Below are 16,397 nucleotides of genomic sequence, written 5' to 3'. Positions count from 1 at the left end.
GACAGACCGCAGCTCACATGAAAGGTTGAAGGAGGTCAGGTACAGAATGGAGACAGTGGGTTTAAGAACCATCTCTCACTCTCTGCCTTTCATTACTATTATGAAATCTCCCAAGGCTTTCCACTTGTATTATAAAAGGCCTGCATCCAGACTCTCTCTCTCTCTCTCTGTATTCATTTGTGTGCAATGCATCGTGTTTTTGTTTTCTTGTTTTGTTGATATTTCATAAGTGGTTTTCATTTATTTAATTTGCTTATTTAATTTGCTGTCATACTTTGTACAACATAAAGTTGTGAGTGTCCAAATTATTTTTGAATGGTTACAGTTTCCATGTGTGATTTCCTCTAGCTGTCTAAGTGTTTCCTAAAAAACTCTTGGACACTCCCCCACAGGTCCAGCTGTAATTCTGAGTGGGCTTTCAGCTCTCCCCCAAAGACAACCACTTTACATACAGCTGCATGGAATGGACTTATGGGCATTAAAAAGAAAACACCCATGAGGGCGAGCTTTATCCACTAGACTAGCACATCCATTCAACCAGTGCATTGTTGACCACTTTCCCCTAGACGCTTGTATGTAGATCTGGAAGGGTCAGATGGCTATGGGCAATATAGTGGAAACGCCACATAAACAACCACAGGGCTAGGTGGGTTTATAATACATTGACATATAATAGTTATTATCTTATTGCTCACATATATTTCAGATCTACAAATAGGGACTGACAAAGGCTAGCAGTTGATTTCAGACTCTAAAGTAATTCTAAAGCAATTCTAAAACAGGACATTTCCCAGAGTGCTCACCTCACTTCCACTGAAGAACATTATAGCCTCTTCAAAGTACTCCAGGTCAAAGTCTGTGACCTCTTTGGGCAGGTCCTCATAGCCGAACAAAGCTACAGCCAGGACCACAAAGCCTTGGTAGGCCAGAAGAAAGGCTCTTGCCTCTGACAGCCCCTGGGAGAGCACATGCAAGTCCAAGACTGCGGGAAATGAACCCTTCCCTGGACAGATTTGAGATGGAAGACAAAGGCAACATTGAAGATAATAATACCTTGATAATATCTATTGAACTCATAATATCCAATTGATAATAAATGATAATATCTATTGAAGAAACTGTATGTTAATTATGGGATGGGCATCTCCAGTTCCCAGGGATCATCGTGCCTGCTGCCAATTATTTTTCCCTGCTGTTTCATTTATCCATTCAGGTCATTTAAGGGCCAGAAAGTGCACAGTGTACTCACCTGGCTTCCCAAGCCTTAATCAGACATTGACTTGAAGGAACAAAAAATCTGATACACTGCTACCCCCAAGGACCAGAGTGGCCCCTCTCTGTGATAATTGAACTCAGGAAGCAGGTTAGTTTGGATGAAATGCTGTGATTATAATGTGCTAATGTGATTTATACCTTGAGAATGGCATTGATTTTTATAGATTTTTGTGACAGATTGCTTAATTTGTGTGAAAAGCTTTGCACAAGCACCAGTTGACTCAACACTTTTCAACTAATTGTTTCATAATCAAGTCATCAAAGCTACCCAAGGGACATTGATTTGATTAAACTGAGCAGATTACATTTTGGCATAACTAACCTAATAGAAATATAGAATGTGAAATGTAAGAGAGAGTGAAAGGTGAGATAACCATGTAATAACCATGTAATAACCATGTAATACAGAAGTTGGACCTGGACCTGGACATGAGAGTGAGACATCAGAGCTGTGTGGGACCGTAGTAGAGCACTGACTAACTGTACTGTCTATCTTAGCCTTTAATAATTTACAGCTCACATAAACCTGTGTGTGTGTGTGTGTGTGTGTGTGTGAGAGAGAGAGAGAGAGAGGATGTCATTGGTATTTTACTTTACCTGACTTTTGATTATTGTTGCTATTTTATCTGCATTCCATTTCTCTTCTCACCATCTGTTGTCCAATGAAAATAGTTACCAAAATGGACAGCAGTGTGTCAATTTGTGCATCCTTTAGCCTAGTTCATAGGCATTATTTTAATGTGTAACTTAATTTGTAAGATGAACCAACAAAAACACACAGTACAGTTTAACAAGAGGCAATTTAATTAAGGATGCAAGTTCTAAGGCAAACATTGAATCCCCAATATCATAATATCTGGATTTTACATTGAATATTGAGGCACATTACAACTTTCAAAATGTCATAGCAAGGGTAACATCATGTATCCTGAGTTAATATTGTTATGCACTGTTATTGATATGATATTTTACAGCACGAATTATCCATGTAATAACATACAATTAGAAATGTACCACAGAATTATGACCAGGAATTAAATAAACACTAAACAGATTCTGGTAAAGTTGCACCCACTGCAGGCACATAGAAACATGAAATCATGTTACAGCGTAGCTTTCTGTGAGGTGCTGTTGTTGCCTAAGTGTTTCCTAAAAAACTCTTGAACTCTGCCCCACAGGTCCAACTGTGCCTCTGAGTGGGCTTTCGGCTCTCCTCCAAAGACCACCACTGTACCTACAGCTGCATGGAAGCAAGACGGGCAGTGGGGCATGTAGGGGACCTCCAATAAGTGCCCAGCTTTGGGGTACCTCACCACCTCAAAGTTCTCTTTCCCATGATGCCTCAGTCTGGTGGCGGCCTGCTCGGCGAAGAGAAGGCTGTTCCAGTTCCTGTCGTCCTCTGAAGCAACCAATAGGAAACTGCAGCTGGCGCGTTCTATTGGAATCAAAGAACCCTGGTTCCCCTCTGTCGTGGGGTCTGGCAAGGCGTCATGAATATCGAGAAGGCCAGTCGTTGTGATGGTAATATTCTCTCCATGAGGCTCTAGGAGCGGGATGATGATATCTTTGTAGTGTAATGGCACCACGGTGTTGGCATTGCTGCCGTTGATCCAGGCTGTTGCTGAGATGCCAGGCAAGAAAGATGACATTGACATCGCCAAGTCACCACTCTTAGAGATGGACAAGATGCCTATCCCAGGACCTTTGACCTAAATAGGGATAATGGAGTATTGCGGTGAGTATCAACTATGTGAACATGAATGAGCTTATTTTATTTTCTAGACTGAAACATGAAAGAGAAACTGAGCCAACAAAGAGTGTTTGTAGTGAGCTTTTGTGATGGTGTTGGCTGTTCAGCTGATCAAGTGTGGGCAGAGCAGCCAGCAGCCACTAGATGGAAGCATATGCACAGCTAAAAGACAAAGTGCTGTCATGTGGTGAGATTTCTTGTCATCGCAACAATAACAAATCATATAATTTGTCATTGAAATCTCCTTCATTAACCTGTGGTTGCCCCCTCAGAAATGTTATTGCCTCTTCAAAGTATTCCAGGTCAAAGTGTTTTGGCAGTTTTTTGGACATGTCCTGGTAACCATGATAAGCCAGAGCCAGAACCACAAAGCCTTTATTAGCCAGCAGACTGGCTCGGACCTCCGACGGACCCCCTCCCAGAGTGTACACATCCAGTACTCCTGGGAATGGACCCTCACCTGAGAGAGACAGAGAGAGAGAGAGGTGCATGATACACATTTGTAAACTTTATTATTAACAATTTAAGAAGCTATGGAAATGCCAACGTCCTCCGCAACTAACCAGGTGGCAAAAATAGGACCCCTCGGATTCTCTTCTCTTCCAAGGGTATCCTCCGCACCGCTGTCATAAACTGCCTCTCGTTGGTCTCTGTGGCAAGGACCTCACCGGTGTCCCCACTGAGCGCGTCTATGTCAACCAGCATCGGACTCAACACATTCTTCTTTAGCAGTTTGCTGTGGGGGGTCTCAGGTGCCATAGACCAAAACAAACCCATGGGTTCAACTCCAGTGTAGCTGCCGCCCATGGAGGGAGAGCGGCACACGTCCACTTGTCCAGTTGCATCTGCTGTGTACAGGGCGGAAGCTTTGAAGATGACCCCTTTGTCGTCCGTAAGTTTGGACCTCAACTCCACTCGCTGGTGTGGTGCAAGTCCTTCTACCTTCACCTGCACACTCTCGTCAAAGAAACAGCGAGGGCTGGGGAGAAGTTTTACGCGAACTTGTTGAGAATTCCAGCGCATTGTTGCATATAACCATTTTCTTGACAGACCCAAACGGTAAACCCTTTGACACAACATCTTTTACTTTATCTTCTTCTATTATACTATAACCTTCTGTTAGATATTCATTATTACTGCCTCCTAGCTGCTCGGCATGCAACATGCTGCTCTGCTGATCCAATGATCTCCAAATATTTGTGTTGCGTATTTCTTTCTACCATAGTATTTTCTCTTCGGCGTGAAGTAATTTGCAGTTTACAGTGCACCTATATTGTTGGTGTTCATTGTCTTGCAGAAATGTAGTTTTATCATGAAATTAATGTTAATTAATGAATATTTGCAATTCTTGAATAGTGGCAATTTACATGAGTAAAACGATATTGTGGGACAAAATATTAGGTGCAGACAGCCCCTGGGAGAGCACATGCAAGTCCAAGACTGCGGGAAATGAACACTTCTCTATAATAAAGTGGTCGGTGAGATTTATGCCTTGAGAATGGCATGTTTGTTTAACATAATTGATTTCTATAGATTTTTGTGTGAAGTGCCAGATTTTGTTATTAGTATGAATAGCTTTGCACAAGCACCAGTTGACTCAACACTTTTCAACTAATTGTCTTATAATCGAGTCATCAAAGCTACCCATGGGACATTGATTTGATTAAACTGAGCAGATTACATTTTGTCAGAACTAACCTAATAGAAATATAGTGAAATATAAGAGAGAGTGAAAGGTGAGATAATCATGTAATAATCATGTAATAATCATGTAATAATATAGAGCTATTTCGACTTACCCAGAGGGGTAAAAATAGTCTCCTTTAACTGGAATCCTACACACATTCTCTCCCAGGAAAGCGCTCTTGTTGGTCACCTTTGTCAGTAACCCACCTTGTCCCTCTGTACTGAGCACCTCAATGTCAACCAGCATCGGTTTGAATACATCCCTCTTGATCAGTTTGCTGTGGGGGGTCTCGGGGGACAAAGACCAAAACAAAAGCATGGGTTCAACTCCAGTGTAGCTGCCGCCCAGGGAGGGAAAGCGGCATACGTCCACCTGTCCAGTTGCATCTGCTGTGTACAGGGCGGAAGCTTTGAAGATGACCCCTTTGTCATCCGGAAGTTTGGACCTCAACTCCATTCGCTGGTGTGGTGCAAGTCCTTCGACCTTCACCTGCACACTCTCGTCAAAGAAACAGCTGGGGAGAAGTTGGACATGGACCTGGACATGAGAGTGAGACATCAGAGCTGTGTGGGACCGTAGTAGAGCACTGACTAACTGTACTGTCTATCTTAGCCTTTGATAATGCATAGCTCACAGAAAACAGTGTGTGTGTGTGTGTGAGAGAGAAAGAGAGAGAGAAAGAGGGTGTCGTTGGTATTTTTACTCTTTGATTATTGTTGCTATTTTATTTACATTCCATTTTTCTTCTCACCATCTGTTGTCCAATGAAAATAGTTACCAAAATGGACAGCTGTGTGTCAATTTGTGCATCCTTTAGCCCTAGTTCATAGGCATTATTTTAATGTGTAACTTAATTAGTATGAAGAACAAACACACAGTAAAGCTTAATAAGAGGCAATTTAATTAAGGATGTTTAAAAAAGTAGTGTAGAACAAGTTCTAAGGCAAACATTAAATCCCCAATATCATAATATCTGGATTTTACATTGAATATTGAGGCACATTACAACTTTCAAAATACATGTCATAGCAAAGGTAACATCCCATATCCTGAGTTAATATTGTTATGCACTGTTATTAATATGATATTTTACAGCAAGAATTATCCATGTAATAACATACAATTAGAAATGTACCACAGAATTATGACCAGGAATTAAATAAACACTAAACAGATTCTGGTAATGTTGCACCCACTGCAGGCAAATATGCAATAATGTTACAGCATAGCTTTCTGTGAGGTGCTGTTGTTGCCTAAGTGTTTCCTAAAAAACTCTTGAACTCTGCCCCACAGGTCCAACTGTGCCTCTGAGTGGGCTTTCGGCTCTCCTCCAAAGACCACCACTGTACCTACAGCTGCATGGAAGGAAGACGGGCAGTGGGGCATGTAGGGGACCTCCAAAAAGTGCCCAGCTTTGGGGTACCTCACCACCTCAAAGTTGTCTTTCCCATGATGCCTTAGTCTGGTGGCGGCCTGCTCGGCAAAGAGAAGGCTGTTCCAGTTCCTGTCGTCCTCTGAAGCAACAAATAGGAACCTGCAGCTGGCGCGTTCTATTGGAATCAAAGAACCCTGGTTCCCCTCTGTCGTGGGGTCTGGCAAGGCGTCACGAACATCTTGAAGGCCAGTCGTTGTGATGGTAATATTCTTTAGATTAGGCTTTAGGGGCGGGATGATGATATCTTTGTAGTGTAATGGTGTCATGATGTTGGCATTGCTGCCGTTGATCCAGGCTGTTGCTGAGATGCCAGGTAAGAAAGATGACATTGACATTGCCAAGTCACCACTCTTGGAGATGGACAAGATGCCAATCCCAGGACCTTTGACCTAAATAGGAATAAGGGAGTATTGTGGTGAGTATCAACTCCGTGAACATGAATGAGCTGATTTTATTTTCTAGACTGAAAAATGAAAGATAAACCGAGCCAAAAATGAGTGTTTGTGGTGAGCTTTTGTGATGGTGTTGGCTGTTCAGCTGAGCAGCCAGCAGCCACTAGATGAAAACATATGCACAGCTAAAAGACATATAGTGCTGTAGTGTGATGAGAATTCTTGTCATAGCAACAATAACAAACCATATCATTTGTAATTGAAATCTCCTTCACTAACCTGTGGTTGCCCCCTCAGAAATGTTATTGCCTCTTCAAAGTATTCCAGGTCAAGTTTTGGCAGATCTTTGGGCAGGTCCTGGTAACCTTGATAAGCCAGAGCCAGAACCACAAAGCCTTTATTAGCCAGCAGACTGGCTCGGACTTCCGACAGAACCCCTCCCAGAGTGTACACATCCAGTACTCCTGGGAATGGACCCTCACCTGAGAGAGACAGAGACAGAGACAGAGACAGAGACAGAGAGAGAGAGAGAGAGAGAGAGAGAGAGAGAGAGGTGCATGATACACATTTGTAAACTTTATTATTAACAATTTAAGAAGCTATGGAAATGCCAACGTCCTCCGCAACTAACCAGGTGGCAAAAATAGGACCCCTCGGATTCTCTTCTCTTCCAAGGGTATCCTCCGCACCGCTGTCATAATCTGCCTCTCGTTGGTCTCTGTGGCAAGGACCTCGCCGGTGTCCCCACTGAGCGCGTCTATGTCAACCAGCATCGGACTCAACACATTCTTCTTTAGCAGTTTGCTGTGGGGGGTCTCAGGTGCCATAGACCAAAACAAACCCATGGGTTCAACTCCAGTGTAGCTGCCGCCCATGGAGGGAGAGCGGCACACGTCCACTTGTCCAGTTGCATCTGCTGTGTACAGGGCGGAAGCTTTGAAGATGACCCCTTTGTCGTCCGTAAGTTTGGACCTCAACTCCACTCGCTGGTGTGGTGCAAGTCCTTCTACCTTCACCTGCACACTCTCGTCAAAGAAACAGCGAGGGCTGGGGAGAAGTTTTACGCGAACTTGTTGAGAATTCAAGCGCATTGTTGCATATGACAATTTTCTTGACAGACCCACACTATATGTCCTTCGACACATCATATACACGTCCTATTCTTCTGTTAGATATTCATTATACTGCCTCCTAGCTGTTCGGCATGCAACATGCTGCTCTGCTGATCCAATGATCTCCAAATATTTGTGTTATGTATTTCTTTCAACCATAGTAAGTATTTTCTCTTTGGCGTGAAGTAATTTGCAGTTTAGAGTGCACCTATATTGTTGTTCATTGCATTGCAGAAATATATATTTTTTAGCATGAAATTAATATTAATTAATGAATATTTGCAATTCTTGAATAGTGGCAATCTACATGAGTAAAACGATACTGTGGGACAAATTATTAGGTGCATGCATTGCTCTTTGTTTTTACAAATAATTAGTTTCTGCTTACTGTACATTTTGGGCCCGCCCCCTCTCACGGTTCCCATGGAGACTGAGCGAAAGCGAGGCAGCTGGTAGAGTTCGCTACAGTGTTTCCGCTTACCTCAAATAAAGAACTGGCTATCCTGGGACGGAGATCCGCACCTTATTCGCTATCAAATATCGAGTAAATGAATACATAGTGAGGGTATTTCCAATTATTCGAGTTCATGTCCCGAAAGTGAGCACAAAGAGGAGGGCCAGCAGGTAGCCTTTACATTGGTAAGTGTCTTCTATGTATTTTTTTTTCGCAAGCTAAGCATACGGTATCTGTGACTGTACGGCTAGTGAGGAGTGGAGGAGAAAGCCCACTGTGGTATGCCACTCGCTCAGCTTGTCAGTGACGAGGTGGTGTATCCTGCCTGCCTTTCTCCTCTTTGGCGGCCGGTTAGGGGTCCCGAAAAAGGACAAAGGCCTTGTAAAGATAATGATTCACAATAATTGCCTAATACAGAGGTGTCAAATACCATTGTTATTAGTTAAACTATGCAATCTGTCAGTAGTCCCACACTGCTAGCTAGGCAATGTTTACAAGTTGACAAGTCGGTGGAATTCAATTGTCATCGCGAAATCAACAAGCAAGCTGCGGCTCATGCCTTAAATTGTAAAAATAAATAAATAAATAAACACTTACATACACAATCACTTATTACAGTACTACACACAGTAGGCTTATACAGTTGCCTTGACTGTATTGTATACATTATAGCCTACTACAGCAGTAAGGATTGTTTTGGCAGTACCTGTTGTGTAACAATAATTTATAGACAATCATATTTCCAGTAACGTCCTGTCCTGACAATCCGGCACCTCCTCCTCACTCGCTCTTGCAGCTGTAATTATAAATGATATGCGGGGAGGTCGGTTACATTTTCTCAACAGGCCTAGCCTACTCAAGTCACTGCTCCGAATTGTTCCACATGCACAATGCACAGTATCCGCATGTTCAACATCATACACACGCTACGATGTACTGTCACTATGAAGTGTCAGTAGTTGCAATGTTAACACATTTTATGGCATTGATTTCGCTGGCATGTCTGTGTGTGTAGTCCGGCGGCGGGTTGTGTGTGTACAGTCAGGCAGGCAGCCGTGCTGCACTCTTTGTTTAAATAGCTCGCTGTACAGTTGCACGTGTCTGCGCGTGTGACTCGGGTCGGCGTTCGCTGCTTGAGGACACTTGCTATTTACATTTGTTGAACACGCAGTTTATTTTTTGATTTGGTGTTATTCCGGAGTTACAATGTAGTACTTCTTGCCCAGTGCTTATTTTCTTTACTGTAAACATGTTTTTTTTGTTTGAACACGACAACACAAACAACATTTGGATTGACTGGAACCACTGACAGATTTGTAGGGTTGCATTGTGTTTGGTGTGTGAAATGGTGTGTTGGGAACATTGGAATACTTAGGTGAAAGGTTAAAAACTACAGTAAGTACTGTGTGATGAACAGATTGGTCTGCTAGGGAACTGTCGGTCTGTCAAAACCAATGGCTGTTTTCTTTTCACATGCTCTTCACATGCCAAGAAATCCATCAGTGATGTGCAGTGTTTTGATTAGGAATTTTAAGATGGTTATTAGGTACATATAGTAACTGGCACCTTTGTGTGGACTACTTAGGTCATTCCCTGCCCAGAAGTTTCCTGTTCCCAGCATATCAATTAATAAAGACGTTTTATTGCACTCAGCCTTGCCAGTAAAGTTTGGGTGTCAAGAGTCCTCTCTTTGCTGCCTACATGTGCTGCTCCTCTGCACATTTCTCTCTCTCTCTCTCTCTCTCTCTCTCTCTCTCTCTCTCTCTCTGAGGTACAGCAGCAGCACAGAGGGATGCCCCTGCAGGGCTAAACACCACATAATGCTCAGTAACAAAGGGGTCTTTCTATGCTGCCATACAGAGCCTAGCTTCTCTTTCTCTCTCTTTCTCTCTCTCTCTCTCTCTTTCTCTCTCTCTCTCTGTCTCTCTCTCTGTCTCTGTCTCTCTCTACACCACACCACAAGGCCAGTCTACCCTGGCTCCACCACCAGAGGCTGAAGGCATTAGCAGCACAGGCCTATCAGATGGCAATCTCTTCACGGCTGTTCCCTGGCACACTGAGTCCTCTCTGTTCCCAGACACATGCCTTGCCTCTCTCTCTCTCTCTCTCTCTCTCGCTCTCTCTTTCCCTGGCCTACTCCCTTTGAGCTCCAGGAGCCCCTGGGCAGCTGAGAAACCGCAGTAGCTACTGCTGGAGTGGAGGCACATATTTCTTCCCCCTGACCAAGTAGGTTGCCGCCTGCCCCCCCCACTCCCGCCTCCTCCGTCCTCCTTGAGAAGTTGAGATCCTCACTCCTGAGGCGTGTTGTTGAATTGACTTGGATTGAAAACAACAGTACAGTAGTGTTTGGGTTGGTAAACAAGACTATTTTGAGGTCTGTCACTTTTTCTCTGACTAACATCATGAGGCCTTGGGGCTACTTCTGACAAGTTAGGATGGGACTGGACGGTCACAGGACATCAATAATTTGTCTTTTTCAAAGCCTTTTGCTACACACTCAATTTCTGCCGTTCTGCTGATCCTGTAATCTTAGAGAAAGCTGCAATCAGCTGTGAGCTGTATATAGAGCTTGTATCCCTCAGCCAGAATTTGTGATAAGTTAGGCTACTACTAGGACGTCAGTTTTCCTGAGAGTGCTCCACTGACCTCCCCATGCCCTGATACGGGAGAATATTTTTTCCATATCAGATTCATAGGCCTTATACGAGCTGTGTACAGCTTAACATTATTCATGGCACCAATTCAAATGCTTAGGCCTTTGTCATCTGTGTGGATAGCGATATACATTGTTATTAGGCTACATAGTAATTATTGTATTGTTAACTTGATTGAAGTTGATGAGATTTTGATGATTTAATTAATTGATTACGCATGTGTCCAGCAGATAGGCTATAACGTCTAGCGATTTGGAACAAAGGAGAAACTCTGACTCAATTCTGAACTCCTCCGTTTTCCCTCTACAGAACCCAGAAGCCATCCACTCCTCGTTAATCAGGCTGCTTTGTTTTGCAGTATTTCACAACCTTGGATTAGGCTAATTGCTTTCTCCTTTCTCACTCTCTCATACTGGAAAGCAATTAAGCTCATTCTGCCTAAGTTTTCACTTTGTAAATGTTGCAGTTTGTCAATACTTTGCGCTGCTCTCAGAGGGTACCCTGCAATGCAAATCACATTTCTAAGTGGTTACACCTAAAAAGTTCCTTTGAACGAACACAGAATAACAGTTTGTCGTGACTGTGCGTATTTGGTGTTTACAAGCCTATTGATTGAACAGGTCGTTCTGACTGGGTCCCATCTGCGCCAAAGGAGCCCTGCGGTGTGTTGCATCGGGTACCGCAATTCTCTGAAGATAATGCCAATGGGATTGTTATAGTGTCTGTTGTTCCAACGGCTGGTGACTGCTGTGACCATCAGTACTCTGAAGATAATGCCAATGGGATTATTATAGTGTCTGTTGTTCCAACGGCTGGTGACTGCTGTGACCATCAGCCTGGCTTTGGCTCGATGTGCTGCCCAGGCTGGCCTGCCAAAACGCACTTGCGTCACTCCGCTATCAGCCTGCAGGTGCCCATCTTGTCCTCAGCTCGGGAGCGGAAAGGTGGCCGAAGGGGGTGCCGGTCCTGATGAGCTATTGCGTGTGTGTCTCTGTGTGTGTGTCTCTGTTTGTGTGTGTTTCTGTGTGTGCCTCTGTGTGTGTGTGTGTGTGTGTCTCTGTGTGTGTGTGTGTGTCTCTGTGTGTGTCTCTGTGTGTGTCTCTGTGTGTGTCTCTGTGTGTGTCTCTGTGTGTGTCTCTCTCTGTGTGTGCGTGTGTGTGTGCGTGTGCATGCAACGTGGTCCACGGCCTCATCTGGTAGCACCAGGCTGAAGAAGGAAAAAAAACACTGAAGAAGTGGTAGAAACCAAAGGATCATTGAAAAGAGAAAAGGATTGGATGGGACAAGAATAAAGAACATCCAGTTATTCTCCAGTAAACTAACCAGACGGTTATGGATATGATAAAGCGGACTCTACACGCTAGTGGTCACATGACCAACTAACACATTACATTATATCTGACTCCAAAAGATATTGTAGGATTACTAATGATTGATAATGATTTTCTCATCCCGACGGAAGATCAGACCATCACTGCCTTTTGTATCGGCCACATTTAAACACGTTTAATTCACATGGCTGGCGCCACCAAATCCGTCTACAAGGCATTTCATGTTGCCTGGTGCCAGCTGCCACGCAGCAGAAACCCAATCAAATTTCCCCCTCTTCAGCAGCCATGCTATTAGCCTCTAGCTCAGCGGGCTCGGCTAGGTCTAATGGACCCGGTGCCCTCTCCTGAGGTATGCTGCTGCTGCCTGCCTGCCTGCCTGCCTGCCTGCCTGCCTGCTAATGCTAGCCTGCCTGCTACTGACTTAATTCATCCATCAGAATCTCTGGCTACACAATCAAACCCCTGCACCTGGATCTCATTTGGGTAATGATCCTGTATTTCTTCTCTTTTTCTTTCCTCAAGCGCTCAAACCCTGTTCAGGGAAGTGACTATCGTGAGGGGTGAGAGCTCAGGCCAGTTTGCTTTGCGCAGTGTTTCCCAGACTCTGGTGCTTTGAGGGGGGTTTAACCGTAAATCATCAGGCTGCTTTCGCTCACTGTCCTTCGGTTATTTCTGGGAACGTGACGGTTCATTTCCCCTCTGGGTTCTGGGCTGCGGTATGGGATTTCCACTCCTCTACTCTCTTCCACAATTTATTTCACATCTCTCTTTCTCTCTCTCTCTCTCTTTTCCTCTCTCCTCCCTGTCTCTCTCTATCTCTCTCTCAGGGTCTACGGTGCTGCTGTTACTTGTGCTCAGGTCTCGTTTGTGTTATTGTTCTACTGTTCTCTCTCTCTCTCTCTCTCCCTCTCTCTCTCTCTCTCTCTCCCTCCCCCCGCTCCCCCTCCCTCCCTCTCTCCGTTAGATTAGCAGAAATTTCCCTATGGTGTCACCCACAGTGCATAATGGCTGGTTTATTTAGTCAGGGAGATGTTGTTGTTATGGCAGTTACCCAGCGGTGGTGATCTGAGGAGGTTTCCTGCTGCTGGTGGTACAGATGCCCTGTCTGCGGGTAGAATAATACTGTATGTTTCTAAGTGTTTATCTGGGGGGTTGGTTGAGGTATGTTTATTGTTCATAAGTATGTTTCTAAGGGTTTATACGGGGGGTTGGTTGAGGTTGGTGGGAATAGAACTCTGTCTGAACCCTATCATGGGCAGGAAGATGACTTTTCATAATGTCACTCATCCCCTGTAGCTGCTAGTAATCCAACTGAATCAGGATGTACGGAGTAAATCTCTCTCTCTCTCGTGTCCTGTGAGTTATGTAATCCACGCTGTACTGTATGTTGGTAGTAATCCGTGTCCTCCCATCCCCTCCCCCACTCTCTCTCTCTCCCTCCCTCCCTCCCTGCAGGTTAAGCCTTAGAGGACTCTCGCTGGTTGCCGTGGGGAAAAGATGTGCGATGGAATGGTAGCGTGTGAGACGAGAGCCCTGTCTTCCTCCTCTTCGGCCCGCAGGCTGGCTGCCTCCACACTCCTCATCCTCCTCCTCACCCTGCTCCCGTACGGCCATGCGTCAGGTAGGACACAGCATTGACACACACACACACACACACACACAGTGCGTGCACATACAAACTGGCTACCCCCACATTGACGTACAATCCATCTACTGTCTGTCTGTAAATTGATTGAGGTTACATTTGAGTCTTTTCGGTCAGTGAGATTCAATTACTTTCCTCTTTGGGTTGGTCGGGTCTCTTAGTTTGATAGTCGAGCATCTGCCCCGAGAGTCCATTCACAGCCGTAATGAGTCACAACACTTACCGAGTTATTGAGTAAAGGACATGATAGCTCTGCAGTCACAAGATTGTAATCATGCCTGACATTTTGTTTCCTGCTAGGACTTTTTAGCTAAGTAGGTGTTGGGAACTGTGTTGGTTTCATTCCGTGGCATTTTGGATTTAGGATATGTCCGGATATTTGGAATGGGAGCGTTTGTCCTCTGTTCTTACTGGAGAATACAGGACTAGTGGTGTGCACTCTTTGAACCTCTTTGGTTGTGCCAGTTTTTCTTTCTCTCCACTGCCACCCCCCCGCTACCCCCCCCCCCCACCCGCACACATACACACTCTGCGCACACACACACACACACACACATACACACACACACACACGCACACACTCTCTCTCCATGCAGCAAGCTTGTGAGCGCTGCCAGATGTCCTTTCTGAGGGGAGCAGTGTGTGTGTGTGTGTGTTTGTGGTGTGTGTGTTCAGAGGGGTGTGTCGTGATGTAGCGGCCCCAGGGATGTTTTTTCCCTGCCTTAATTGATTTTCCTTTTTAATGTGGCGTCTGAAAATAGCGGCTCTCCGGTCCCTCTGTACCTCTCTGTCCTCTGTGTTTGACAGTGTGACTGTACATATCGGCGTGTGTGTGTGTGTGTGTGTGTGTGTGTGTGTGTGTGTGTGTGTGTGTCTGTGCACAGCAGCAGATCCTGGGTGTGTGTCTCTTGGCCTTACATAATACTCGTGAGTTACGGAGAGCTCTGAGGGAGTTGTTTCACGCTCACGTTCTCTCTATCACACACACACACACACAAATACACTCCCCCTCCACACACACACACACACACACACACCTTCATCCACAGACAGCGCTACCAGGAAGGAGAGTGAGGAGCGTGTCCTCAGATGCCTCTCCACGTGCCGTCTTTGCGTATCTGTGTGTCGATGCTGTTTTTGTGTGTGTTTTCTAGCTGTGTGCGTGTTTGTGAGGTTACAGCCCACACACTGGCCATTGTTACCTGCTGCAGCATCCTCCCCAGCTAAACAGATGAGAGGCAGAGTGGCAGGCCTTGTGGAATTAACAATGAGGGGATCATTATCAGGTTGACAGGCTGATCTTTATTCTATACATGCCATTTCAGATCCTCATTTGCAGTATTGGTCTTCACTCTCAGTCTAAGCCTTCATTTCCTCTCCTCACCCAGCGGCTGATATGCCAGGGCATACATTATTCAGGCAGGCCAGGTAATCCCTGGACATATCAAGGATGGGAGATTGTTCTAGAGATTTCCATGAATATGAAATCCTCAAATTCCATCTCTCTTGACAGGCTTATTCCAGGCCGCATCCAAACAAAGACAGGTCATGTGGACAACTTGATACTGAGCGGTAATGTGAACATGCATACTAAGCACTTTCTGCAGAACTAGCCCTAGATAGCCCAGTCAGGGAAGCATTAAGCAGTACAGCACTGCGTCTCCCTGGATTCTGGAATTTGGGATTGTGATGGTGTCTCTATCATGAGTACATACTATGTAATGGCCGATGGCCCTTTAAGGGATAATGTTTTGGTTGTGTGGGGGGGGGCACCAGGGGGTACGTGCAGATATGTTACTTCCATAGCCGATATGCATTGAGCACTCCGATTTGACTGTACCTCTTTTATTTGTTTTTCCCTGTGTGGTGTAAAGTCCCATCATTGCTGAAGCCCTCTGTGTGCAGTCAACAACGTTACAACTACCATCTACTTACTGTGCGTAGATGAGGCATCAGATGTTGTGGTTGTTCCAGAGGAAGTGGGCTCAGACAGTGAGTCATTGAGAATGGAGAAGCTACATCTTGTGTAATATGATTTAGTTCATCTTTTACCCCACTTGAGGGCAGGGTTTGAGGTGACAACCGTAACCTAGTGAACCAACAGATGTACAGCTACACTGTAGGCTCCAACGTTGCTGTTATTCAGCTCACGGAAGCTGAGGGGAGGCTACACTACACAGGAGGAGAACATCGAGGGCTACAATATCAATGGTTCACACAGGCCTGCTCTCTCTGGGTGTGTGTGTGTGTGTGTGTGTGTGCGTGTGTGTCTGTTGTTCTATGAGAACAGGAAATGGCCCCCCTTAGGCCCAGACCTAACGTGAAGTCACTGTGTACAGAGCAGAGAGCAAAGAGAGAGAGAGAGAGAGAGAGACTGAGTGGGAGTGAAAGAAAGATGGATCTAGAAAGAGAAGACTTTGGAGTGGAGCTTTTAGACCAGCGTGTTCCTCTCAGACATGGTTTTGATTGGCTGACCGTCGTTCATTCTTGGCTTCACATGAATAGGTTTTGTTCAGGCTCTTTTTTTTTTTTGTCTACCAATGATAAGTACTCACTTGTTCTGATGATTATCTTATAAGGCATTTGTTTGTTCTGGAAATGCTTTTGTCTCACTCCGCGCTGTGACGAACTCAAGGGTGCGAAGGCATATTTTTCTCGGCAT

General features: G+C 44.9%; 3 protein-coding genes across 3 annotated transcripts in view; 1 reads left to right on the top strand and 2 right to left on the bottom strand.

Annotated features, from left to right (window-relative positions):
- Positions 1 to 2,076: 2,076 nt before the first annotated feature.
- Positions 2,077 to 4,106, bottom strand: LOC310818456 (acyl-coenzyme A thioesterase 1-like). Its single transcript, XM_083689403.1, has 3 exons — positions 3,589 to 4,106; positions 3,280 to 3,485; positions 2,077 to 2,984 (listed from the first exon to the last, which is right to left on the bottom strand). Exons 1-3 carry the CDS (start codon positions 4,103 to 4,105, stop codon positions 2,379 to 2,381), a joined length of 1,329 nt encoding a protein of 442 aa, XP_083545529.1. The 5' UTR covers position 4,106; the 3' UTR covers positions 2,077 to 2,378.
- Positions 4,107 to 5,596: 1,490 nt separating this feature from the next.
- acot20 (acyl-CoA thioesterase 20) lies at positions 5,597 to 7,688 on the bottom strand. Its single transcript, XM_083688448.1, has 3 exons — positions 7,171 to 7,688; positions 6,819 to 7,021; positions 5,597 to 6,536 (listed from the first exon to the last, which is right to left on the bottom strand). Exons 1-3 carry the CDS (start codon positions 7,685 to 7,687, stop codon positions 5,931 to 5,933), a joined length of 1,326 nt encoding a protein of 441 aa, XP_083544574.1. The 5' UTR covers position 7,688; the 3' UTR covers positions 5,597 to 5,930.
- A 427-nt stretch (positions 7,689 to 8,115) lies between these two features.
- Positions 8,116 to 16,397, top strand: part of susd6 (sushi domain containing 6) — a 22,083-nt gene continuing 13,801 nt past the window's right edge. Inside the window, exons 1-2 of the mRNA XM_083688672.1 lie at positions 8,116 to 8,290; positions 13,546 to 13,711. Coding sequence (XP_083544798.1) covers positions 13,588 to 13,711 — 124 coding nt within the window. The 5' untranslated portion in view covers positions 8,116 to 8,290; positions 13,546 to 13,587. The remainder of the gene's footprint in view (positions 8,291 to 13,545; positions 13,712 to 16,397) is intronic.

This window comes from Argentina silus (assembly GCF_951799395.1).
Source record: "Argentina silus genome assembly, chromosome: 17".
NCBI classification, from domain to species: Eukaryota; Metazoa; Chordata; class Actinopteri; order Argentiniformes; family Argentinidae; genus Argentina; species Argentina silus.
The sequence above is the reverse complement of the archived record's forward strand: the minus strand, read 5'-3'. Positions and strand labels throughout refer to the sequence as shown.

Excerpts from the sequence above, each read along its gene's own strand:
- LOC310818456 (XM_083689403.1), bottom strand. The coding sequence starts at position 4,105 with ATGTTGTGTCAAAGGGTTTACCGTTTGGGTCTGTCAAGAAAATGGTTA. Across the intron at positions 3,486-3,588 it reads GGTCCTATTTTTGCCACCTG|GTGAGGGTCCATTCCCAGGA; the intron begins GTTAGTTGCGGA and ends TGTCTCTCTCAG. Across the intron at positions 2,985-3,279 it reads TTCTGAGGGGGCAACCACAG|GTCAAAGGTCCTGGGATAGG; the intron begins GTTAATGAAGGA and ends ATCCCTATTTAG.
- acot20 (XM_083688448.1), bottom strand. The coding sequence starts at position 7,687 with ATGATGTGTCGAAGGACATATAGTGTGGGTCTGTCAAGAAAATTGTCA. Across the intron at positions 7,022-7,170 it reads GGTCCTATTTTTGCCACCTG|GTGAGGGTCCATTCCCAGGA; the intron begins GTTAGTTGCGGA and ends TGTCTCTCTCAG. Across the intron at positions 6,537-6,818 it reads TTCTGAGGGGGCAACCACAG|GTCAAAGGTCCTGGGATTGG; the intron begins GTTAGTGAAGGA and ends ATTCCTATTTAG.